Here is a 27,715-nt window from a genome sequence, read left to right on the forward strand (position 1 = left end):
TTCATATTTTTCTGAGAACTCCTATGAGGAGAGAAACCACAATGTGTGAATTATATTTCACCTGGACCAGAACTACTTTCTACTTTATTTTTGCTACTACAACGTTTCTAATACATCTTATCTTATATAGGTTTAATCAGGTGAACTGGAAAAAGTAATCTACAGTTAAAGCATTTTGATGTTGAAAATATATTCCAGCATTTTGATTTTCAAAGTCTTTTCAGATAACATTGTCATAAATGGGAGACTTCCTACAACTGTTCTAATTGTTACAACATTTTGTTTTCAGATGCCTATGTGCAGCCGGCTTCACAGGTTCACACTGTGAATTGAACATCAATGAATGTCAGTCTAACCCATGTAGAAATCAGGCCACCTGTGTGGATGAATTAAATTCATACAGTTGTAAATGTCAACCAGGATTTTCAGGCAACAGGTGTGAAACAGGTATATATCAACTCAGTGTTATTAATAACAATACTAAAAATAGTACTGTAATAACAATACCAATTTTGCCTGCACCAAGCACTGCCCATAGGCCAAAAACTATGCCAAACACTTTGTACTCATTTAATCTTCACAGCCATCCAACAAACTAGGTACTACTACTATTATCCTCAGTGGCACAGATGATAAAATTAAAGCTTAAAAACTAGGGAGGAAATAGAGAAAATTGAATTTAGTAGAGCTCTTCACGTTCTACTTATTTATAATAAAAAGGATACTTTGATAAGCCACTTGACTTCAGAGGTGAGAATCCATGAACATGTTTGAGAATCAGCAGATCAACTCTAAATACTTTCTCAGGAGACTGGAGTCTTTTAGCTGTAAGACTTGTTTTATTGAGTGGGCTATGCCGGTTTGGGGCAGAGCTGAATTGCTCATGAAATAGGGAAAAGCCAGAGTTCTAAATAGGGTAGCATGTTACCCTTGCAGATCCTCCTCCTTCTCTCCTGTGACATCAATTACTTCCTCTCTACTGAGTCATTCTCATTAGCATACAGACATGCTTTAGTATCTCCTGGCTTTAGTAGCATTTCAGGTCCACCTCTCCTTCCAACTACTTCCTGTTTCTCTGCTTCCTTTCACTATTGAATGCTTTTCCTATCTTGTATACTCACTGGTTATTTTATTTAAAAGAATGCACTATGTATTTTGTAAATAATATTAATTTAATTTTGAAACTGCTTCTTAGGTAAATAATCATATTCACTGAAATGAGCTTCTTTGACAATAGCACTGCTTCCTTTGACAATTGGAAATATCTTCCAAGTGCCACCATCTGCACACTTTTCTTATTCATTACAGAACAGTCTATAGGCTTTAACCTGGATTTTGAAGTTTCTGGCATTTATGGATACGTCATGCTAGATGGTGTCCTCCCATCTCTCCATGCTCTAACCTGTACCTTCTGGATGAAATCCTCTGATGACATGAACTATGGAACACCAATCTCTTATGCAGTTGATAATGGCAGCGACAATACTTTGCTCCTGACTGATTATAATGGGTAAGCGGAAGTGTCGGGAAGGCTGTGCTTAAGACCTTATCTTGGAGCCAAATTAGAACTGACATTGAGGATGGGAAATGGGAAAGTAGAGGGTCAGTTGTTCCCAGAAAACAGCAGGGTATCAATAATCAAATGGAGCATCTGAACAAGTTCTGTAAGAAGGTAAAATTTTAGTGATAATACCTCAAACATGTATTGTGTTTTGCTGTTTACTAAGTATTTTCATATGTATTACTTCTTCTAATATTCACAATGACCTGAGGAACTGTGCCCATTTTACAGACAGTAGAATAAAGTTTCAGAAAGTCTAAATGACTTGCCCCAAATCTCACACCTTGGAAGTAGCAGGGCTAAGTCTCAAACTCTGACTCAAATACTGATGCTCTTTCTTTTATATAATAGGACCTCTAAAAGTTAAGGGATTTCAGTGACATCATTGACCCTTGGGAGACAAGTGTATTGCATACGAATCAGTATACAAACTCAGGGTGCATATTTTTTTAGAATCCATTAATTCCAACTTCAGGGCCCCATCCCCCTGGGTTGTCAGGAGAGCCAACCTTAGTTGTACACAGAGTCTTGCCAAAGAGCCACAGACTTAAGCAGAACTTCCATCACTGGTCAACTGTCCACATTATTTATCACTGAGCTGTCCACTGACCCAGGCTTTATGGTCCCTTTAAAACCACTGCTTTTTAAACATATGAAATCCTTGGCAAAACTTCAGGTTCATAACTTCAATGTGGTTAGATTCTGCGGTGCACCACATGGTCTTTTCCTCTCAGATCTGCCGAAATTCTACTTATGAGCAGGTTGTTGGTGTTCAAAACCCACTGAGCTTTTTTTTCTATCCCCAATCCAGGGGAATCTCACTATTCTAGTAGAAATCTCCCATCCTCAAATACTATTCTTCTTAATTTACTAGATCTGTTAAAAAACAAAAATCCAAGAAGTTTGTAAAAACCCTCCTTTGAAAAAAATATATATAAAGAGAGAACCTGTTGCCTCCTTGAATAAGGAGAGAAACTGGAAAAATGCAGAAAGGAAACCATTAATATCGCAAAAAATATTTTTTCATAAACATCTGTAAACAAGATCTGATAAGATGCTGGGAGAAGTAGTCAATGAATTTTTATCTTCATCATCAGCTTTCTCTAATCGTTTCTTTTTCTCCATTTGATTTTGAAGATTTTTCACTTTAAACTGCTTATTACCTTTGTTATTTCCCTGAATGACACAGTTGTTGGAAACATCTTCTGGCTGGCCATCCTTGTTGTTTCAAATATTCTTTTCTTTGGATCGGCATACTTTGTCTGACATATGACTGCATGAGCAACTGTCTTAGTCCATTCAGGCTGCTACAATAAATAGCATAGACTTGGTAGCTTGTAAAGAACAGAAATGTATTTCTCACAGTTCTGGAGGCTTCAAGATCAAGGTGCCAGCATAGTAAGTGTCTGGGGAGGCCCTACTTTCCTGTCCACAGATGGCACCTTCTTACTATGTTTTCACACGGTGAAGGTGCAAGTGGTCTCGTCAGAGCCTTCATGACCTAATCACTTCCCAAAGACTCCACCTCCTAATCACATTGGTGATTACATTTCAATACATAAATTTTGAGAGCACACAAGACAGCATACAAATATTCATACCATAGCAGCAACCATCAAACAGACTTATTGTTTGTTTGATGAAGCATCTACGAAACATCTGAAATTTGTTCTTGGTCTTAAGAAACTTACATTCTGGAAGAAGGATGTCAGTCTGGCATTTTACACAATTCTCACCCTTTCCTTTCTTGATTCATTCTCTCCAAAACAGCCAGTTGGTAAACTGTCTCAAATTGGAGCAACTTCTCCTGGCTCATCCTAAGACTTTTTCCTACCCCTCAGTGTTTAAGAACACAAACCAATTTTCAGTGAGCTGCAATCAAGTATAATTAGTAAATCAAATCTGCTTTTACAAAATGTGACCAAGTGGAGAAAAAAAAAGAGTAATGGGTTTACACAAAGTACTTTACGCACAAAGAAAAGGAAAAGAGGAAAAATAGTAACATGCCCCACAGTAAGGATTGCAACATATGGCTAATGACTACATTCCCTGGAATCTTTCTCTCCACAGCTGGGTTCTTTATGTGAATGGCAAGGAAAAGATAACAAATTGTCCCTCAGTGAATGATGGCAGATGGCATCATATTGCAATCACTTGGACAAGTGCCAATGGCGTCTGGAAAGTCTACATCGATGGGAAATTATCTGACGGTGGTGCTGGCCTCTCTGTTGGTTTGCCCATACCTGGTATGTTTTAACAAAATGAGTATAATTCTGTTGAACTGTAGAGGTGATGCTCCTTAAATGGACATCAGGTTTGCTAGCATTTTTGTCCTTGGTTTCAAACAAAGATTAACGGCTCTCTCTCTCTCTCTCATTTCCTACTCCCTGATTATCCTAACTGGGTTATTAGAAGCTTTTTTCCTAGGTAAGCTGTTTGCCTCTCTGTGTGAGAAATGCCTTTGAAGATCTACATTAAGACTACCAAGAAGCATGCTGAACTAACAGCTGGTTGCTAAACTGTCTTCCAAGGAGATTAATTACTGGTATTTTTGTTTAAGGATTGTTTTGTTTTGTTTTGTAATCAGTATATAAGCAAGACCACGGCTATCCATCTTTTATGGACCTTTTCAAATAGATCTTGAGCTGTCTTCTAAAAAATACTTTTTAATAAATATCCCAGGAGTTTTAGTTTGAAGAATTGCAAACTAAATTTCATTAGGTGACCCAGGTTCTCAGCATTGTACATGGCAATAAGCTTGTTCCATCTGGATACATCTATAGAAATATATGCATATGACATTACTTTTTACTTTGCTCATTTGTTTCAGGTATACAAAATGGTGCCTAGATAAAAGAAAATTAAATAGACAAAAATGAATTAAAGTATTAGAAACTAATATATTCTAGGAGTAAGTTATATGAAACTAGGATAAGTATACTAATAAATATAGCACAAAAATACTAAACTTCATAAAAATGTGATGAGATGCCTTTGCAAAGCCTCAAATACAATACTTATTTTATTTATTAGAAATTATTGGCCAGGTGCAGTAGCTCAGGCCTGTAATCCCAGCATTTTGGGAGGCTGAGGCAAGTGGATCACGAGGTCAGGAGTTTGAGACCACCCTGGCCAATATGGTGAAACCCTATCTCTGCTAAAAACACGCAAAAAAAAAAAATTATCCAGGTGTGGTGACAGGTGCCTGTAATCCCAGCTACTTGGGAGGCTGAGGCAGGAGAATTGCTTGAAAACCCAGGAGGTAAAGGTTGCAGTGAGCCAAGATCACACCACTGCACTCCAGCCTGGGCAACAGAGAGAGACTCTGTCTCAAAAAAAAAAAAAAAAAAATTGTCCACACATTGTTTCACTTTTAATACTATGAAGATCCATGTGGATCAAACCAAAATTGATCTACTTGTGAATTTAAAGAATCCGTCCTAAGCACTCACTAGGAAGGCCAGGCACCTATGCAAGGCACCAGAAACCCAATGGTGAGCAAAAGTCATGTGCTCCCTGCTCTCCAGAAGCTTTTATTGTGGCCAGGGAGTGAGGTGTTCATCACATAATCACACTAAATGATGTGTAATTTCACACTGAGGCAAGCACTATGGAGGAAAGGAACATCATTCTATGAAAGCCTGTAACCAGTGAGCTGATGTAGAATGGGGAGTCCAGGGAGGCTTGTGGAGATGTCCCTAACTCTCAAGGATGATCAGGCACGAATTAGCGAAGGGGACTGGGCCTTGTTGAAAGAGCTAGAAAAAGATTGCTATATCTGAAATGCAGGCTGAAATAGGGAAGGCAAGGCAATCAGGTAGAGAGGGCAGACATAGCCAAATCACATAAAGCCATGTAGTGTGGGTTAAGGATTGAGGTTTTCACCCTAAAATCAATAGGGAGTCACTGATGGATTTTAAGATGGCAGGGGGAGATGGCAGGAAGGGCAGCTTAAGTGGTTCTGGGCATGAGCAGAAAGAAGTAATAGGGTGTATATGAAAATTCCTAAACAATAAAGAGGTCTCTAATCAGAGGACAAAAGGACTCCCAAGTGCAGGGACAGCACTGAAAGTTAATATCTGAGTTAATATCTAAGAAGCATTTATTATGCTTCTCCTGGGAGAAAAACTTGGGACAAATGAAAAATAAGAGTGAAAGCCCACTCTTCCTTAAACCCCAGAATAACTGAAGAGATGAATGAAACATACAGACAGATCCTTGGATGTGTATCCACACACTGAGCATTTGCCAAGTGCCAATCCAGCCAGTAAGGCACCATCTGAGTGTTGAGGTTCCAGAAATGGAAGACCCAAAGGACAGAGCTGTAGAGTCAAGGACACACGTATTTTGCTATGAGGAGAAGGCAGAGAAGGAGGCTTAGGACATTTAATGAATTTAGGGAGCAAGGGTGATTTATAAAGAAATGGATTGGGGAGATTAATTTGGAGGGGAAGGAAAGAGAAACAGAGACAAATTAGAAACTTTAGACAGGTTGTTGTAAGATGAGAGTATTGGGAGATTAATATAGAGGTTGCTTTTGAAAATCATGTAATTATTTTATAATACTAGGACAATATCTAATAAGATGATTTTGATGAAATCACTCTGGATAAATTTAAAACGTGGTCTATCATCCTTTGCCTCTTTGTAAAATATACTTGAACAGGAAGCCAGTGCCAAAACCAAAACTTCCTTGTAATACCATTTATGCCTAATTACCCAAATATTTTTACAAAATTTACTCAATGTTTTTGTCACAATGATCATGTGAATTTAATAGAGTAGTTATGCTACTATTTTAGAAATGAAGAAACAGAGAATTCCAGAAGAGTTAAAACGAGTCTCTCAAATTGCATTCCTAGAGCCTAACTCTTTTAATTTATGGCTGTGCCCTCTTCATGTCCCCTTCTGCCTTTTCCACTTAGATTAGCCTATTGATACATGTCCATACATGGAGTAGGTGTGGGACCATTAGGAACTGTAGCACTCACAATGGTAGAGGGAACCTCTGGGGATGTGGATGGACACCCTTAGTATCTACCATACACATCGCGCTATAGAATTCTTTCTTGCAGTCTACCCACTCCTTTGCCTAGAAACTCTCCATATCTTCCTTCTGCATGAGATTAACTCTAAATCCTCAAGATCCATATCTGAAAGATTTCCCTGAGCCCAGCCCATTCTCATTGAGCTTTTTCTTTCAGTTCTTCTCTCACTCTGCATGCCTCCACTGCTGCATTAACCACACTATATTGGAAAGTATTTATGTATGAATTTTCCCTTAGAATTATCTCTTAGAAGAAGAAATCCTTTTTCATCAGTGTAAGTCCAGTGCCTGGTATTGTAGACAGCACATTATTGGTAGCTTCATAAACATCTGCTGAATTTACCAGCCTGTGTCTTGAAGGATGTGTCAGAAGAACAGGGAAAGGCAGCTCAGACAGAAGGAGCTCTGCGTACAGAGGGCACGGAGCCATGAATGGGTTTTGTGTGAGGAGGAATGGTTGACTGATCCCCAAAGCAGTAGCACAATGTATATAGAGGAGAAGAAAAGGAAGACGTGATAGAGAAAGAAGCTAAAACATAACATAGTGTTGGGCTGTAATGAGCCTGTTTATGTCCCCCAAGAAATGCACACTTTCTCCTTCAGTTGAATTAAAAGACGTTAAGGTATTTCAAAAGGAAATGGCATTATCAAGTGAGGTGGGGCAGTGGTTTTTTTGTGTTGGTTTAATTTAGTGTGTTCTTGTTTTCAACTATCTCCTCTAAGTGGCGCGATTACAGGTGATTTTTATTTTCTTCTTTATTTTATGATATTTTCATAATGAATGTATATTTCTTTTCTGGTTAAAAAAACATTTTTATCTTTAAAATATCAACAATGATGGAAGAGTAAAACGTAGATTGAAGGAACAGCAAAATAAAACCAAGAAACTCTTACAGTAACCACCTAAGGAAATAGTTTACTGACCAGAGGCATAAGGATGGCCAGGATGATTGAGAATCCATAAACATTGCAGAGTTCCAACTGACACCCTTCATGGCTGTCTTAGTCCACTTAGGTTACCATAAAAAAAAAAAACATACACAAAGTGGCTTAAATAACTGAAATTGGCCAAGTGCAGTGGCTCACACCTGTAATCCCAGCACGTTGGGAGTCCAAGACAAGTGGATCACCTGAGGTCAGGAGTTTGAGACCAGCTTGGCCAACATGGTGAAACCCCATCTCTACTAAAAATAAAAAAATAAAAAATTAGCCGGGCATAGTGGCGGGCCCCCAGCTACTTGGGAGGCTGAGGCAAGAGAATTGCTTGAACCCAGGAGGCAGAGGTTGCAGTGAGGTGAGATCGCGCCACTGCACTCCAGCCTGGGCAACAAGAGTGAAACTCTACCTCAAAAATAAAAAAATAAAAATAACTGAAATTAATGTTCTTGTAGTCCTGCAGGCTAGAAGTCTGAGATCAGGGTACCAGTATGGTTCGTTCCTGGTGAGAGCCCCCTTCCTGGCTTGTAGACAGCCACCTTCTCACTGTATCCTCATATGGCAGGGGGAGAGAGAGTAAACTTTCTGGTGTCTCTTCTTATACAGGCCCTAGTCCCATCATGTGGGCCCTACCCTCATGAACTCATCTAAATCCAATCACCTCCCAAAGGCTCCATCTCTAAATACCACCATGGTGGGAGTTAGGGCTTCAACATATGAATTTGGTGGGGACACAGTTCAGTGCATAACAGTGAATGACTGGCTTCAGTTTGACCAAGTTTATTGAAGAGTCTGTTGGCTAAGGTAAGAATTCTAAGAAAAGGAGTTGGTGATGGGGGAAAAGATTATGTATATGGTTTTAGACATATTGAGTTTGAGGTCTGTTGAATTTCTAGTCACAAAAAATACATACAGCTAAAGATATAGGTCTGATACTGCTTTATATCAAATTGGCAAAGTTGTTTTTAGTGCCACCATAAAATTGGCTAGGATTCAGCATAGCAAACCTGTGTATAGAGCACCAGCAAGTATGTAAGTTGATACAATTTTTCTGGGAAGCGATTTAGAAACTTGCATCAAAAGCCTCAGAGAAATTCTTTGCCTGCAACCATCAGTTTACTAGAAATAAATCTATGGAAATCATCAATAGTTTGAACATATATATAAGTATGTATAAATAAACATGTTTATCTCAGTGTTATTTTTTAATATTAAACTTAGAAACAAGGCCAACATCCAGTAATAAGGGGCTGTTTAATTAATTAAGCAAATTATGTTTTGTTGTCCATTCATGTGTTGTTAAAACAGCATAGCTAGGCCAGGCGTGGTAGCTCACATCTGTAATCCCAGTACTTTGGGAGACTGAGGTGGCTGGATCACTTGAGACCAGGAGTTGGAGACCAGCCTGATCAACATGGGTGGTGAGGGTGGGTGAAATCCCATCTCTGCTAAAAATACAAAAAATTAGCCAGATGTGGTGGTGCATACCTGTAATCCCAGCTATCCGGGAGGCTGAGCTATGAGAATCACCTGAATCTGGGAGGTAGAGGTTGTGTTGAGCTGAGATCGCACCACTGCACTCTAGCCTGGGTAAGGGAGTAAGATTCTGTCTCAAAAAACAAAAAAAAAAAAAAAAAAGGATAGCTACTAAAACTCATGAAATGGGAACATGTTCAAGATGGTCTCACAACACCTTGAACAATATTCAAACATTCTGTATAGTATGATACCGAGTTATGTGTTTTAAAATACCTCACACATACATATACATATACTAGAACAAAATTAAAAACCTGGAAAGAAATACAAAAAACTATTAAATAATTATTTCTAGGTAAGAAGAGTTCTTTATAATTTAAAAATTTTCTTCTGTACATGTATTAACTTTAAAATTATTAATACAATTTAAAAACATGTAGATTGGGAAATCATGAAGGAGGGATCAATGGACAGATTAACCAACAAGTGAGATCAAATTGAAACAGTAGTTGACTTTGGGGACTTGAGGGAAGGGTAAGAAGTGGGTGAGGGATAAAAGACTACACGTTGGGTACAGTTTATACAGCTCGGGTGATGGATGCATCAAAATCTCAGAAATCACCAGTAAAGAAGTGATCTGTGTAACCCAAAACCACCTGTTCCCCAAAAACTACTGAAATAAAAAAGAGTAGTTGAAGGAAGAAAGTCACGGGGTAGAATCTTGGGATCACTTCTAAGAGGCAGGCAGAGAAGGGAGACTGAGAATGAGCAGAAAAGTTCAAAGAAAACCAGGAGAGGATGCTCTGATAGAAATCAAGCATAGTGTAATCAAGTCTGGCTCCCGGCAGGAAACAGGTAGTCACTAAAGTGAGTTTAATGAAGGACTGTTTTCAAAGGTGTGAACGTGGTGAAGAAGACCAAAATATGACAGTAAAACACATGACTAGCAACAACAGGTGGTTGTAAGGGGATGGGCCTGAAGTAACAAGGGTTAGGCATTGTTGCCAGAACTTAGGAACCTGCAGCGCTGGAGAGAATCCCCTAATCTCTTCAGAAATAGAAGGAAAAGCCACTCCTAGTTGGTTGCCTGGCAGGAGAGGATACCGGAGATTCAACTTCTCTCTCATCTGATTTTCTTATCTCATGCTGGCTCTTCATTGGCCAGAAACAAAGAGAAGCCAGGAGACAAGGAAGCCAGGTGATGCAGCTCACGGGACAACCTTTGGGACACAAAGCTGAGTGGAGAAGGGTGGAGGGTAGGTCTGGCAGTGCAGACACAGGCTGTCCGGCGCACCCAGAAAGGCAAGTTGAATAGGATGAAATGCTTAGCCAAAACAGATGATACAGAGAAGTCACAGAGATGAATACTGAAATTTCTATTGAATTTGGCAATTAGGAGACCCTTGGCAACTTTAGAAAGTTCCCTGGATTTGGTGATAGAAATTACATCTTTGTAGCTTAAGGAATAAGAAAAATAGCAGTCACTTCCATGGAGGGTGATTTTCTACAAGAAAGTAAGCAAAATAATACTTAATTTGTCAACATAAAATATTATATGCATATATATGTATTGAATATAGTTTTTGTAGTTACAGGTTTATAAATCAACATTCTAAATCCTGTCTATTTTTAAGTTGCTATATAAAACATTGAATTTGTTCTTATTGATAAAACCTGCAGTAAATTTATAGAATTTTGCTTTTCAGTAATTTTCTTTCATTTATTTGTATCAGTCATGCTTTCATTAAATTTGGATTTAGGAATAACAGACCATCAGGCCAGTTTTCCTCCTTTTCTTTCTCTTTCTCTCTAGGTGGTGGTGCATTAGTTCTGGGGCAAGAGCAAGACAAAAAAGGAGAGGGATTCAGCCCAGCTGAGTCTTTTGTGGGCTCCATAAGCCAGCTCAACCTCTGGGACTATGTCCTGTCTCCACAGCAGGTCAATTCCATTTTCAGTGTATGACAGTAATGAGATGCAAAGGTACAAACCTAGTAAAAATGTGAACAGCCTAATGATGACATAACTTATTGTAAGCTCTTGGTTATCAGAATTTATCACCAGTATCATTTGATGCTGTGGTTATAGAAGAAGTTAGGCAGAAGTTACAGTAATTTGCAGTGAATACCCTTTTTAGTTTCTTGGTGATATTCTTAAATTTTATTGGAATTATTTTAGATTTTGCAAAATAATGTTTCCAATAAAATTTAAGAATATCACCAAGGAGAGCAGGAGAAATCATAAAGAATAATGCTTCAAATCTCTCCGACTAAAGATGCAGAACTTTAAGGCTGGCACAAGATCATCCATAGAGAGCAACATACGACCTAGTAGCTAAAACCAGCCTAGAGTCAAACAGCTGGGGTTCAAATCCCAGTCTTACACCAAACTCACTGTGATGATTTTGAACATGTTATTCCATCTCACTAAGTTTCATTTCTCTTATCTATAAAAGATAGATAAATAGAACTACATAGCAGAGTTTTGACAAGATTGAACAAAATACTACGTATGCATTTGTGGTATTATTTGATCCATAGTAAAGGCTTGATAAATGTTCGCTCTTATTACTACAGAGGCTGAACTTCTTTAAGCCTCAGCTTCCTCACTTCTATGTCAGAGGTCAAAGACATAGAATGAAGAAGGGGAGAGCCTCTACAACCCCTTAACAAACCACATGGCTTTACACAGGGAATTCTAGGTGTAGGATTTCAAAATTTCAGGCAACTATGAGTCTAGTGGGAGAAGTAGCTGGGAGAGGGAATGATAGAGCTGGGGGGGAGGGAAATGGAAGAGAATTTCCTGCTGCCCCTGAAATCATACCTGCTTCCCTCCACCCCCACCTCTAAAAAATCTGTGAATGTTTTCAATAGGACTAAAATAACATATAATAACGTAATCTTAATGGAACAAGTAAGGCTTATCTAAAGTGTTATTAAACTTTCAGGTGAAGTCACTGGCTACCTCCTGCCCAGAGGAACTCAGTAGAGGAAACGTGTTAGCATGGCCCGATTTCTTGTCGGGAATTATGGGGAAAGTGAAGATCGATTCAAAGAGCATATTTTGTTCTGGTGAGAATTTCCTTCTTCCCTAGACTCCACTATCTCTTGACCACCCTGGGACTGTCTAGCAAAAGGAGACAATTCAGAATTCTCTATCAGTCAAATTGTATGTGCCTGTCAATCTACTTTTTGTAACCAGTAATTCATACTTACCCTATTTTCATCCAAAGGATTTGTTTTCTTTAATGCTAAAATATATTCTGTATAAGAAGATATAATTAGGGAGGAAATTTGGATGAAAGTAAAATAAAATCAGGAAAATGAGATTAGAGAAGAGATTAGGTTATTTTTTTCAGTGCGCACCAACATACTATGCACCTGTTTGAGATGGGGTACTCTCTTGGTTCCATAATTTGTAGAAGGTATCTAGGAACAGATAGCACAGGGCAAAAAGCAATGGATGCTGCAATCCACACACTAAAACTGAATTATCAAAACTGTATCATGAAATTAAATGTATTTAAATGAGTTTCTTAGACTGTCCTAGAATTTATGGCTTTTGATAACTTATAAGAACATTTCATTAACATTCCTAAAATATTTTAAAAGAGGGAGAGTTGTTGATTCAAATGTTTTTTTAAAGTAATTTTGCTTGCCAGTGATCTGGTTATATGTTAACTTGTTTTCACATCAGTAAGGTGGCTCTCAAACGCTGATACGGAATACAGTTTGAAATCATTGACTTGGTGATGCTGCCACTATGTTGCTGACAAGCTCTGCACCTGTGTTCTTTGCCCTCAGATTGCCCACGCTTAGGAGGGTCAGTGCCTCATCTGAGAACTGCATCAGAAGATTTAAAGCCAGGTTCCAAAATCAGTCTGTTCTGTGATCCAGGCTTCCAGCTGGTCGGGAACCCTGTGCAGTACTGTCTGAATCAAGGACAGTGGACACAACCACTTCCTCACTGTGAACGTGAGCTGCCTTTCTTCAGGCCATTTCGGTGACTTTTGAAAAATACTGAAAACATAAGAACTCTTTTCAGGAATGCTAGACAAAGGGTGAATACTTCACAGTAGCAAATATACCAAATATTCATTGAACCTTTTCTTTGTTTAATGAACTGTGCTGGGCGTCGTGAAGGAGATGGGTGATTAGGATCCAAAGGGACCATTTGTGGATGCATCCAAGGTGATACGAGGAACTGAAAGTGATGGAAAGACACACCCTATAGGTGGAGGCCCAGAGATAGACGGGTCATTGCTGGAGGGGAAAACAGGGAGAGACGTCTTCAGTCGAGTGCATTCATTCATTCATTCATTTATTCAGCAACTTTTAAAGTACCTATTATGTGCTAGGCACTGATCTAGGTCCTCGAGATGCAGCAGTTGGGGGGGAAAAGCCCCTATTCTTATGTAGTTTAGATTCTAATAGTTTAGGATTCTAACAGGAAAATAAATAAGTAAATATAATATGTATTTATAGTAAATAATAAAGGTAAGGGCTAGAAGTAAGAGCTGTGAAGAAAGACAAAAGAGGCCAGGAAAATACAGTGTGGCCAGGCACGGTGGCTCACACCTGTAATCCCAGCACTTTGGGAGGCCGAGGCGGGTGGATCGCTTGAGCCCAGGAGTTCAAGACCAGCCTGGGCACATGACGAAACCCTATCTCCACAAAAGATACAAAAATTAGCCAGGCATTGTGATGTGTGCTGATAATTCCAGCTCCTCAGTAGGCTGAAATGGGAGGGTCACCAAGCCCAGGAGGCAGAGGTTGCAGTGAATCGAGATTGCACCACCGCTCTCCAGTGTAGGTGACAGAGCTTGACCCTGTCTTAAAAAAAAAGTAATACAAAAATGAGGGTTGGGTGGAAGCTAGACTGCTATTTTAGATAAGCACCTGTTATCACCTGATATATTCACCTGTTTTGTTTCTTTGCTTGTTTGTTTTGCCTATCTACCCCACTAGATAAAAAGCTCCATAAGGCAGGGATTTTGTTTGTTTGGCTCACTGTTGTAACTACAGCACCTAGAACAGTGTCTATGTGTTAGGTCATTTTGCATTGCTATAAAGAAACACCTAAGACTAGGTAATATATAAAGAAAGGAGAATTTAATTGGCTCACAGTCCTGTTGGCTGTACAGGAAGCATGGTACTGGCATCTGCTCAGCTTCTGGGGAGGCCTCACGGAGCTTTTCCTCATGGCAGAAGGCATCAAGAGTAGGCACATCACATGACAGGAGCAGGAGCAGGAGCAAGAGAGACAGTGGAGGAAGAGTTGCCACACACTTAACCAGATCTCGTGAGAACTCACTCACTATTGCAAGGACAGCACCAAGCCATGAGGGATCTGCCCCTATGACCCAAACACCTCCCACAAGACCCTGATTCCAACATTGGGGATCACATTTCAACATGAGATTTGGGCAGGGACAAATATCCAAACTTTATCAGCGTCTAGTGGGTAAATGTTTTTTGAATAAATGAATTGCATGCCTACTATGAGCCAGGCAGTGTGCTAGATGCTGAGGGTTCAGGCTGCTGCTATCCCTAGGACACACTCAGTCTGATGTTTGCATACAGTAAAAATGTCATGCTTAACAGAACTGCTAGTTTAATATAAAGTGTTCTTTGAGTATTTTGCTCTTAATGTCGTTGTCTTCTTCCTGGTCACCTTACAGGCATTAGCTGTGGGGTGCCACCTCCTTTGGAGAATGGCTTCCATTCAGCCGATGACTTTTATGCTGGCAGCACAGTAACCTACCAGTGCAACAATGGCTACTATCTATTGGGTGATTCAAGGATGTTCTGTACAGATAATGGGAGCTGGAACGGCGTTTCACCATCCTGCCTTGGTGAGATAAATGTTGGCAACTACTATACGAGATTATTCTAGCTCTGTAGATGACAATCATCCCAAATTCCTGAGGTTCTTGAGGCATTGCTTTGTTAATTTTATCTCATCCCAGTAAGCTGTGGCCAACCCATGGTGACAAAGCAGCTGTATGTAGAGGTGCCAGAAATGTTTTAAATTTTTATCAGGCTCCATATTAAAACTATATTTATATATCCCTGTCTTATACTTGCCCACCTATAAACTAGGGAAATAATAGCTTTTATTGTATATCTGCAATGTGATTATGACTGTTATATTTAAATTCTATACAAATATATGAAGTGTTGTGCATTACGTGATATGTAATGATTTAAAAGTAAAAACAGATGTTCGATACATAAGGAAAAGGAATCAGCTTTAAAATTTATAAGCTGTCTTCATTTTAGATGTCGATGAGTGTGCAGTTGGATCAGATTGTAGTGAGCATGCTTCTTGCCTGAATATAGATGGATCCTACATATGTTCATGTATTCCACCATACACAGGAGATGGGAAAAACTGTGCAGGTAACTAATATATGTAGAACTAGAAGTTCCTCATTCCAGTCTTTTATTCAAGCACATGTTTTAAGTGTATGTTATTTCTAAGTAAGATAATAGTTTCAACTTCGAAGGGCCTGATAAAGATCTTATAAAAGACACATCAGTAACAACTAAAAGTGCTTTAAAGTAGCATTGTGCCTCCCCCAAATTCCCAATTTCTGAGAAACAAAACTGATAGCCGACTATGCTGCTAGAATGTTGAAATGTCTACATAGTACAAGAATAATAGAGTTGATATAGAAATATAATCAGTGACCTCTCTGCCTCAATCAGAGCAAGGAAGATGCTTTATCCCGTCTTCACTATCAATATCTTTCCTCTGCCTCGGTCGCACAAAATTGTATCATTGAAAAAAAATAGATATCTTGCCTCCCCAAGACATCTTGCATTACGATATTTTGAAATAGCGTTGATAATACTAGATCATCTCTCAACCCATTGTTGTATTTCTTCATTTGCTGTGAGGAGTAACTCCCAGAAAACAATAAGATGTCTATATAAACACACCATATAAACAGTTCTTTATTTTAGTTATTTCATGTAATATTATATCTGGCAAATTTTTTGATGTCACAAAATAGTTTGAGAGCAGGATTTTAATTCCTGTTTTATAATTTGCTTTATGGATTTTCCATAAGTAACTTTTCTCTGTATGTTAATATCAGGTGATATTCACTATGGAAAACAGTTTAATAAGCATCTTTGGACATACATCTTTGTGCTTACCTCTGGCCGTTTTCCTCAAAATCAGCTCATAATTGCATTTACTTTAAGAATTTATTTAAACTCCTTGACTTATGTAGCCCAAATGGCCTTTGAAAAGATTGATGCAATATATCTTCCCTTTTTGAGAAATCAACTATTATATTCACTTTTCTTGCTCAACGCTGGCCCAAACCTTGCTTTAGCCTTTTCTCCTTCCTATTATAGCAGTGGTGACTGACCCTGAATCTGTAGATAGGGAGAGCCCAGAGCCCACACTATTTGGGAAGGGAGGCTGGAAACATTCCTAATTCTGCTTTATTCAGCCTTTCCATCAACCTGACACCAAGTCAATTGCTCTGAAAAACGGTATGAAGAGGGAACAGATGAAAGAGGCTAATGCCCTTCTAAGCCACGCCCTAGCACCACCGCTACTTTCCCAATGAGAGCCTACCTTTTCGGGCCAGAAAAATTATGTATATTGTTGTTAGGCATTGCTGTTTCAAATTATTGTTGCTTCAATGCTTATTAAATGTATGTTCTGGTCTAATGTCCAATGTGTCTCTGCGTCCTCATGCATTTCCCTTCACGAGGTTTTCTCTTGTGATTTTAACAGGTCTCTTAACTATAGTGGAATTCTTTTACTGTGAGACTTTGCATGGTTGTGTGAAAGCCACTTATTGTTCCACCAAAACTGTTTGTTTCTAGAACCTATAAAATGTAAGGCTCCAGGAAATCCAGAAAATGGCTACTCCTCAGGTGACATTTATACAGTAGGTGCCGAAGTCACATTTTCATGTCAGGAAGGATACCAGTTGATGGGAGTAACTAAAATCACATGTTTGGAGTCTGGAGAATGGAATCATCTAATACCATATTGTAAAGGTATGTTTAGTAATGTTACCATGTTTATTATGTTTGGCAATCATAGAAAGGTAAGATGTAGACATATAAAGTGTTATATCAATGTTCTTTGTATTTGAACTGAAGTATTAGGCTCATGTTTAAACATGACCCCACACACACTCCAAAAAAAAAAAAAAAAAAGAAAACAAACAAAAAAAGATCTTGAACTGCCCCTTGAGATTTCAGAGATTTTTGCACAAACAGTCTCAAAAAAGTCACGTTTGTTTTTCCTTCATTAAGCTGTTTCCTGTGGTAAACCGGCTATTCCGGAAAATGGTTGCATTGAGGAGTTAGCATTTACCTTTGGCAGCAAAGTGACATATAGGTAAGTGTCTAATATTAAAACTGTATTATAGAAGATGTTGATGGCATGCTGGTAGTGATATAACACTGAAAGAAAGGGAATGGGAAAATAATTCCAGAGGACATTTTTGAATTAATATGTAATTAATTGAATGATATGTAATGTGAACAAATCTTAATCCAATAATTTAATGGTAGTTATAGCTAGAATCCTTAAATAACCTGACCAATAACCTATCATTACCTCCAGCGCCCCCCTGAGGCACGCTGAGAGTGAATGCTCCTAGCTAATGAATACTCTTGATGTCTCAGAAACAGACCAGACCACACCACTCTCAAGGCAAGGATTCCCTGTTTGTAGTTACTAACCCATGATACAAACTGAAGGCAAGCCAAATTCTTAAATCTATCCTACTTCCCTGTGGGGAAGATATACAGTATTCAATCTTGAAAAAAAAATTAATTTAAAAGCATTATTTCAGTAGGAAAAAAATCAACTTTTCCAATATGTATAAATTCTTAATATTTTTTAGAGGTTTCTGGCACAGATAAAAGTATGCAAAATAAAGCAAATTATATCCTGTAATTTTCCTCTATCTTCTTTAGGTGTAATAAAGGATATACTCTGGCTGGTGATAAGGAATCGTCCTGTCTTGCTAACGGTTCTTGGAGTCATTCCTCTCCTGTGTGTGAACCAGTGAAGTGTTCTAGTCCAGAAAACATAAATAATGGAAAATATGTTTTGAGTGGGCTCACCTACCTTTCTACTGCATCATATTCATGCGATACAGGATACAGGTAATGTTTGTAGACACCAACCAAGCTTTCTACAATACTGTATTACTCGCTCCCTATTTTAATTTTTTTGATACATGGTCTCACTGTGTCACTCAGGCTAGAGTGCAGGGGCACAATCTCAGCTCACTGCAATCTCCACCTCCCAGGCTCAAGCGATCCTCCCACTTCAGCCTCCCAAATGCACAGACTACAGTTGTGCATCACTATGCTCAGCTAATTTTTGTATTTTGTAGAGATGGGGGTTTCACCATGTTTCCCAGACTAGTCTTGAACTCTTGAGCTCAAGCAGTCCACCTGCCTCAGCCTCCCAAAGTGCTTACAGGTGTGAGCCACCGTGCCTGTATTCTTTACTCAATAGGTTTCATTTATATGTGACTGGCTGACTCTAAAAACAAATCTATAAATATGAGGATGTTCTCAAATCTGTATGCTTCCTGAGGCCTACCTAGCTAATGGTAAATGCCCAAGGAAATATTCAATCTAACTATGACTCTGGGAGTCCTAGTTCAATTGCTATAAGCATTCAGACTTCAAAACATGAAAGCAAAAATTTTTTGTGAAACATAAACAAAATACCAAATAAATGCTTTTGTGATGGATTTCTTTATAAACAGCTTACCAAGCTTATACTCAACATTGCATGGAATGTTACGAAAAAGCATGTCAAGATAAGGGGCTAGGTTCTTAATACTGTAGGAGGGGTGTGTGTGTGTGTGTGTGTGTGTGTGTGTGTGTGTGTTTAAACAGAAGGGACAATGGGGAAAGGCTGTGATCAGAAACATGATCAACAGGATCTGAAGTGGAACAGATCGACTGAACAGAAAGTGGAGTGAATTAAAGCGTGCTATCAGAATCAGGTTGAAAAGAAAGGCAGATAAGCCATGGCATAGGGATGTGAGGTTTCAGTCAAAGGAAGACCAGAGGTCAGAGTCAGGGGCAGCATGGTTCAAATGCCCAGGCTCATGGCCTGGACAGTTCCCTTTGACCTTAGTTGCCCTGATTTCCTGGCTACTTAGGTGAGTGGCTTTCTTCCTGCTGGATTCTAACCAGTCTAATGAACCCCTTCTCATCCAAGTAGTCTGCTCTTCACAGGTCTGGAGTGCCTTACACAACTGCCCACAAGCAGATTCAATATTTTACTATGCACCAAGTGATTATTGTTGTTACATTGTTTTCACCCATTCATTGTTTCAAATGGTATATAACTTGTTTAGATTTCTCTTGCTTTCATATAAAGCAATCTAATATGAAGAAATGCTATTTTTGTGTACTCAAATTCCTCAAATGTCCCTTACTCTGAGTTCTTCCTGTTTTATCTCTATAGCAGCAAATCTATAGCCAATGAAAGAGTAACATCATTCTTTCCTGTAGCTTACAGGGCCCTTCCATTATTGAATGCATGGCTTCTGGCATCTGGGACAGAGCGCCACCTGCCTGTCACCTCGTCTTCTGTGGAGAGCCGCCTGCCATCAAAGATGCTGTCATTACGGGGAGTAACTTCACTTTCAAGAACACCGTCACTTACACTTGCAAAGAAGGGTGAGTAGAGCCTATGAAGGAAAGGATCACTGAGAGCCAGGGAAGTGAATGCTCCCAACTGCAGAGATGGGCTCCATTGGACACGAAATTTAATTTCCTGGCAGCCAAAGACAAAGAGAGCCTTATGTTTTTATTTCCTACTTGCAGAGACAGAGTATATTCTCCTGTGGAAATAATGTTTTCCTGGAATTTGAGTAGTATATCAAATTAGACTCTCAATAATGGACATTGGGCAATGCAGTGAAAAAAAATCTTTATAATTTTTTTTAATTTAACTTTTTTTTTTTTTTTTTTTTTTGAGACAGAGTCTTGCTCTATCACCTTGCCCAGGCTGGAGTGCATTGGTACAAGCTTGGCTAACTGCAGTCTCCACTTCCCAGGCGCAAGCAATTCTCATGCCTCAGCCTCCCAAATAGCTGGGACTACAGGTGCCCACCACCACACCTGGCTACTTTTTGTATTTTAATAGAGACGGGATTTCACCATGTTGCCCAGGCTGGTCTTGAACTCCTGACCTCAGGTGATCCACTCGCCTCAGCCACCCAAAGTGCTGGAATTACAGACATGAGCCACCGTGCCTGGCCTTATATTGTACTATTAAAGATGCAAAAAGTACATTTAAGTGGGCTTTTGTGTATTTATATTCTGCCAAACCAAAGGCAAGACTTAAGTCATAACATAAAGATGACATATCTACAGGGAGGAAAAAAGATAATAAAGTTCAGGTTTTTACATTTCTAATGATCGTATTTAATTCAGAGATAATCTTTGGAAACCAGGAAACAAATTACAAAGGGCTTTCAGACTCATTGTCTCATTTGATCTTCACAAAAGCCCTGTGAGGGACTGAGAAGGGAAAGGCTCCCTTTGGGATGATCAATTTAGGGTCTCAATGGAGCCAATACAGTATGGAGGGGTGACTAAATCTCAGGTCGTCTGAGTTGCATTTCATTGCAATCATTGTTTTTTTCCCTATGCATCCTCAATAAATACTTTGATCAATAGGGCTTTCACACTCCAGGTTTACTACAGTTGTTTTTCACAAGCTGCCACAGCAGAGAAGTTGCCATTATCTGGATTTGTATCTCAACTCTGTTGTTCACTAACTGTGGGGCCTTGGGGAAATAGTGTGACTTCTCTGCCTTGATTGTGCTCCTGCATAAAATGAGTTCATACTTACAGATATTGTGAGAAATAAAATGATATAATACATGGCCTAACTAGAAAAAAAATCAACGAACCCAACAAACTTAGCCATTATTATGATGATTGGTGCAGTTTCTGTATTTTCATGGAAGTTGGATTTTACTTCACGGGAATAGAAAACCATTCCACTAATACGTGACTGCCAGCAGGTGGCAACAATATTTCCTTGCGAAAAGATAGTAAGAGTTAAAGACTTGCATGAATAACTGAAGCCCAAATACTAACATCTTTAAGTGAAAAAGGAATCTTTAATATCAAAATGTCAGTGCAGAAATGGCTTTGGATGGTCCCATCTACCCCGGTGGACTCACTCACATAAGAACTGCCCCTAATGAACTGCATAGGACTATTTAAAATTAGTCATTTAAAATTTGGTGAAATCTTAGCAAATATACATGTTCCAAACAATATCTTGATATTGACTACCGCTGGAGCATTTTCTGATTTAAAAAGTAATGCGTGATCATCATATAAAACTAGAAAATACAAAATCTATACTTAAAAGTCACCCATGATTTTATTACCCAAAGACAAATATTGGTAATATTTTACTTCATTTTTCCTAGATTTCTGTCTTTGCATGTATTTTTGAATATTAAAGATGATGCTACATATACAGATTAATACTTTTTCCTCTTGCCTTCACAAATCATATACATCTGCACAAATTGTTCACTTAGAAGATATAGTAAGAAGAGTCTTATGTCTGGCTAATGTTGTTTATCTAAAAGTGATTTATTTGAAGAATCAATTAAGACAATTATGAAAATGATTTAAAAAATCTTTTTATTTGAATAGGATTTTTTTGTTTAAAGGAATTCTATGTGAATCATCTCATGTACTTCCTTTTACAAAGATAGAGTGTGGCAGAAGAAATATTATTCCCACTTTATAGCTAAGACACGAAGGTGATGGGTCACATTCTCTCTCTCTCTCTCTCTCTCTCTCTCTCTCTCTCTCTCTCTCTCTCTTTAATATACTTTAAGTTCCAGGGTACATGTGCACAAAATACAGATTTGTTACATATATATACATGTGCCATGTTGGTGTGCTGCACCCATTAACTCGTCATTTACGTTAGGAATATCTCCTAATGCTATTGCTCCCCTCCTACCCCCACCCCACAACAGGCCCCAGTGTGTGATGTTCCCCATCCTGTGTCCAAGTGTTCTCATTGTTCAATTCCCACCTATGAGTGAGAACATGCAGTGATTGGTTTTCTGTCCTTGCGATAGTTTGCTCAGAATGGTGGTTTCCAGCTTCATCCATGTCCCTACAAAGGACATGCCCTCATCCTTTTTTATGGCTGCATAATATTCCACCCTAATTGTGATGTTAGGGTGTCAGTTTTAGATCTTACCTGATTTCTCTTGTGGGCATTTAGTGCCACATTTTCTTAATCCAGTCTGTCATTGATGGACATTTGGGTTGGTTCCAAGTCATTGCTATTGTGAATAGTGCCACAATAAACATATGTGTGCATGTGTCTTTATAGCAGCATGATTTATAATCCTTTTGGCATATACCGAGTAATGAGATGTCTGGGTCAAATGCTATTTCTAGTTCTAGATCCTTAAGGAATCACCACACTGTTTTCCACAATGATTCAACTAGTTTACAGTCCCACCAGCAATGTAAAAGTGTTCCTATTTCTCCACATCCTCTCCAACACCTGTTGTTTCCTGACTTTTTCATGATAGCCATTCCAACTGCTGTGAGATGGTATCTCATTGTGGTTTTGATTTGCATTTCTCTGATGGCGAGTGATGATGAGCATTTTTTCATGTGTCTGTTGGCTGCATAAATATCTTCTTTTGAGAAGTGTCTCTTCCTATTCTTTGCTGACTTTTTGGGGTTGTTTGATTTTTTCTTGTAAATTTAAGTTCTTTGTAGATTCTGGATATTAGCCCTTTGTCAGATGGGTAGATTGCAAAAATTTTCTCTCATTCTGTAGGTTGCCTGTTCACTCTGATGGTAGTTTCTTTTGCTGTGCAGAAGCTCTTTAGTTTAATTAGAACCCATTTGTTAATTTTGGCTTTTGTTGCCATTGCTTTCGTTGTTTTAGACATGAAGTCCTTGCCCATGCCTATGTCCCAAATGATATTGCCTAAGTTTTCTTCTAGGGTTTTTATGGTTTTAGGTCTAACATTTAAGTCTTTAATCCATCTTGAATTAATTTTTGTATAACGTGTAAGGAAGGGATCCAGTTTCAGCTTTCTACATATGGCTCCCAGTTTTCCCAGCACCATTTATTAAATAGGGAATCCTTTAGCCATTCCTTGTTTTTGTCAGGTTTGTCAACAATCAGATGGCTGTAGATGTGTGGTATTATTTCTGAGGGCTCTGTTCTGTTCCATTGGTCTATATCTCTGTTTTGGTACCAGTACCATGCTGTTTTGGTTACTGTAGCCTTGTAGTGTAGTTTGTAGTCAGGCAGAGTGATGCCTCCAGCTTTGTTCTTTTGACTTAGGATTGTCTTACCAATGTGGGCTCTTTTTTGGCTCCATATGAACTTTAAAGCACTTTTTTCCAATTCTGTGAAGAAAGTCATTGGTAGCTTGATGGGGGATGGCATTGAATCTATAAAGTACCTTGGGCAGTATGGCCATTTTCAGGATATTGATTCTTCCTATCCATGAGCATGGAATATTCTTCCATTTGTTTGTGTCCTCTATTATTTCGTTGAGCAGTGGTTTGTAGTTCTCCTTGAAGAGGTCCTTCACATCCCTTGTAAGTTGGATTCCTAGGTATTTTATTCTCTTTGAAGCTATTGTGAATGGGAGTTCATTCAGGATTTTGCTCTCTGTCTGTTACTGGTGTATAGGAATGCTTGTGATTTTTGCACATTGATTTTGTATCCTGAGACTTTGCTGAAGTTGCTTATCAGCTTAAGGAGATTTTGGACTGAGACAATGGGGTTTTCTAAATATACAATCATGTCATCTGCAGACAGGGACAATTTGTCTTCTTCTTCTCCTCATTGAATACCTTTTATTTCTTTCTCCTGCCTGATTGCCCTGGCCAGAACTTCCAACACTATATTGAATAGGAGTGGTAAGAGAGGGCATTCCTGTCTTGTGCCAGTTTTCAGAGGGAATGCTTCCAGTTTTTGCCCATTCAGTATGATATTGGCTGTGGGTTTGTCATAAATAGCTCTTATTATTTTGAGATATGTTCCATCAATACCTAGCTTATTGAGAGTTTTTAGCATAAAGGGGTGTTGAATTTTATTGAAGGCCTTTTCTGCATCTATTGAGATAATCATGTGGTTTTTGTCTTTGGTTCTGTTTAGGTGATGGATTACATTTATTGATTTGCATATGTTGAACCAGCCTTGCATCCCAGGGATGAAGCCCACTTGATCATGGTGGATAAGCTTTTTGATATGCTGCTGGATTCGGTTTCCCAGTATTTTATTGAGGATTTTTGCATCGATATTCATCAGGGATGTTGCTCTAAAATTCTCTTTTTTTGTTGTGTCTCTGCCAGGCTTTGGTATCAGGATGATGCTGGCCTCATAAAATGAGTTAGGGAGGATTCCCTCTTTTTCTATTGTTGGGAATAGTTTCAGAAGGAATGGTATCAGCTCCCTCTTTTTCTATTGTTGGGAATAGTTTCAGAAGGAATGGTATCAGCTCCTCTTTATACCTCTGGTAGAATTTGACTGTGAATCTGTCTGCTCCTGGGTTTTTTTGGTTTTTTTTTTGTTTTTTTTTTTTTTTTTTTTTTTTGCTCAGTAGGCCATTAATTACTGCCTCAATTTCAGAGCCTGTTATTGGTCTATTCAGGGATTCAACTTCTTCCTGGTTTAGACTTGGGAGGGTGTATGTGTCCAGGAATTTATCCATTTCTTCTAGATTTTCTAGTTTATTTTTGTAGAAGTGTTTATAGTATTCTCTGATGGTAGTTTGTATTTCTGTGGGATTGATTGTAATATCCCCTTTGTCATTTTTTATTGCATCTATTTGATTCTTCTCTCTTTTCTTCTTTATTAGTCTTCCTGGCCATCTGTCAATTTTGTTGATCTTTTCAAAAAACCAGCTCCTGGATTCACTGATTTTTTTAAGGGTTTTTTATGTCTCTATCTCCATCAGTTCTACTCTGATCTTCGTTATTTCTTGCCTTCTGCTAGATTTTGAATGTGTTTGCTCTTCCCTAGTTTTTTAACTGTGATGTTAGGGTGTCAGTTTTAGATCTTACCTGATTTCTCTTGTGGGCATTTAGTGAGATAAATTTCCCTGTACACACTGCTTTAAATGTGTCCCAGAGATTCTGGTATATTGTGTCTTTGTTCTCATTGGTTTCAAAGAACATCTTTATTTCTGCCTTCATTTCGTTGTGTACCCAGTAGTCATTCAGGAGCAGGTTGTTGAGCTTCCATGTAGTTGAGCGGTTTTGAGTGAGTTTCTTAATCCTGAGTTCCAGTTTGATTGCACTGTGGTCTGAGAGACAGTTTGTTATAATTTCTGTTCTTGTACATTTGCTGAGGAGTGCTTTACTTCCAACTATGTGGTCAATTTTGGACTAAGTGCAATGTAGTACTGAGAAGAATGTATATTCTGTTGATTTGGGTTGGAGAGTTCTATAGATGTCTATTAGGTCCACTTGGTGTAGAGCTGAGTTCAATTCTTGGATATCCTTGTTAACTTTCTGTCTCGTTGATCTGTCTAATGCTGACAGTGGGGTGTTAAAGTCTCTATTATTATTGTGTGGGAGTCTAAGTCTCTTTGTAAGTCTCTAAGCACTTGCTTTATGAATCGGGGTGCTCCTGTATTGGGTGCATATATATTTATGAATTGTTGAATTGATCCCTTTACCATTATGTAATGGCCTTCTTTGTCTCTTTTGATCTTTGATGGTTTAAAGTCTGTTTTATCAGAGACTAGGATTGCAACCCCTGCTTTTTTTTTGTTTTCCATTTGCTTGGTAGATCTTCCTCCATCCTTTTATTTTTATTTTTATTTTTTTTTTTTTTGAGCCTATGTATGTCTCTGCGTGTGAGATGGGTCTCCTGAATACAGCACACTGATGGGTCTTGACTCTTTATCCAATTTGCCAGTTTGTGTCTTTTAATTGGCACATTTAGCCCATTTATATTTAAGGTTAATATTGTTATGTGTGAATTTGAGCCTATCATTTTGATGTTACCTGGTTATTTTGCTTGTTAGTTGATGCAGTTTCTTCCTAGCATCAATGGTCTTTACAATTTGGCATGTTTTAGCAGTGGCTACTACTACTGCTAAAGGAAAGGTTGTTCCTTTCCATGTTTAGTGCTTCCTTCAGGAGCTCTTGTAAGGCAGGCCTGGTAGTGACAAAATCTCTCAGCCTTTGTTTGTCTGTAAAGGATTTTATTTCTGCTTCACTTATGAAGCTTAATTTGGCTGGATATGAAATTCTGGGTGAAAATTCTTTTCTTTAAGAATGTTGAATATTGGCCCCCACTCTCTTCTGGCTTGGAGAGCTTCTGCCAAGAGATCTGCTGTTAGTCTGACGGGCTTCCCTTTGTGGGTAACCTGACCTTTCTCTCTGGCTGCCCTTAAGATTTTTTCCTTCATTTGAACCTTGGTGAATCTGACAATTATGTGTCTTGGAGTTGCTCTTCTCGAGGAGTATCTTTGTGGCATTCTCTGTATTTCCTGAATTTGAATGTTGGCCTGCCTTGCCAGGTTGGGGAAGTTCTCCTGGATAATATCCTGCAGAGTGTTTTCCAACTTGGTTCCATTCTCCCCATGACTTTGAAGTACACCAATTAGACATAGATTTGGTCCTTTCACATAGTCCCATATTTCTTGGAGACTTTATTCATTTCTTTTTACTCTTTTTTCTCTAAACTTCTCTTATTGCTTCATTTCATTCATTTGATCTTCAATCACTGATACCCTTTCTTCCACTTGATTGAATCAGCTACTGAAGCTTGTGCATTTGTCATGTAGTTCTCATGCCAGGGTTTTAAACTCCATCATGTCATTTTAGGTCTTCTCTATGCTGTTTATTCTAGTTAGCCATTCGTCTAATCTTTTTTCAAGGTTTTTAGCTTCTTTGCAATGGGTTCGAGCATCCTCCTTTAGCTCAGAGAAGTTCGTTATTACCGATTGTCTGAAGTCTTCTTCTCTCAACTTATCAAAGTCATTCTCCATCCAGCTTTGTACTGTTGCTAGCGAGGAGCTGTGTTCCTTGGGAGGGGAAGAGATGCTCAGATTTTTAGAATTTTCATCTTTTCTGCTCTGGTTTCTCCCCATCTTTGTGGTTTTATCTACCTTTGGTCTTTGATCATAGTGACATACAGATGGGGTTTTGGTGTGGATGTGCTTTCTGTTTGTTTGTTTTCCTTCTAACAGTGAGGACCCTCAGCTGCAGGTCTGTTGGAGTTTGCTGGAGGTCCACTCCAGACACTGTTTGCCTGGGTATCACTAGCGGAGGCTGCAGAATAGCAAATATTGCAGAACGGTAAATGTTGCTGCCTGATCCTTCCCTCTGGAAGCTTCGTCTCAGAGGGGCACCTGGCTGTATGAGGTGTCAGTTGGCCCCTACTGGGAGGTGTCTCCCAGTTAGGCTACTCAGGGGTCAGGGAACCACTTGAGGAGGCAGTCTGTCCATTCTCAGATCTCAAACTCCATGCTGGGAGAGCCACTCCTCTCTTCAAAGCTGTCAGACAGGGATGTTTAAGTCTGCAGAGGTTTCTGCTGCCTTTTGTTCAGCTATGCCCTGTCCCCAGAGGTGGAGTCTACAGAGGCAGGCAGTCTTCCTTGAGCTGTGATGGGCTCCACCCAGTTTGAGCTTCCTGATCGCTTTGTGTACCTCCTC

General features: G+C 38.9%; 1 protein-coding gene across 1 annotated transcript in view; it reads left to right on the forward strand.

Moving 5' to 3' along the window:
* The window catches only part of SVEP1 (sushi, von Willebrand factor type A, EGF and pentraxin domain containing 1), a 227,539-nt gene that overhangs the window by 137,825 nt on the left and 61,999 nt on the right, over window positions 1-27,715 (forward strand). Inside the window, exons 25-36 of the mRNA XM_015117116.3 lie at window positions 290-447; window positions 1,309-1,510; window positions 3,632-3,807; window positions 10,837-10,961; window positions 11,968-12,091; window positions 12,824-12,994; window positions 14,701-14,874; window positions 15,302-15,421; window positions 16,868-17,044; window positions 17,306-17,390; window positions 17,975-18,166; window positions 19,538-19,705. Of these exons, the coding sequence (XP_014972602.3) occupies window positions 290-447; window positions 1,309-1,510; window positions 3,632-3,807; window positions 10,837-10,961; window positions 11,968-12,091; window positions 12,824-12,994; window positions 14,701-14,874; window positions 15,302-15,421; window positions 16,868-17,044; window positions 17,306-17,390; window positions 17,975-18,166; window positions 19,538-19,705 (1,872 nt within the window). The remainder of the gene's footprint in view (window positions 1-289; window positions 448-1,308; window positions 1,511-3,631; window positions 3,808-10,836; window positions 10,962-11,967; window positions 12,092-12,823; window positions 12,995-14,700; window positions 14,875-15,301; window positions 15,422-16,867; window positions 17,045-17,305; window positions 17,391-17,974; window positions 18,167-19,537; window positions 19,706-27,715) is intronic.

This window comes from Macaca mulatta, chromosome 15 (genome assembly GCF_049350105.2).
Source record: "Macaca mulatta isolate MMU2019108-1 chromosome 15, T2T-MMU8v2.0, whole genome shotgun sequence".
Taxonomy (NCBI): Eukaryota; Metazoa; Chordata; class Mammalia; order Primates; family Cercopithecidae; genus Macaca; species Macaca mulatta.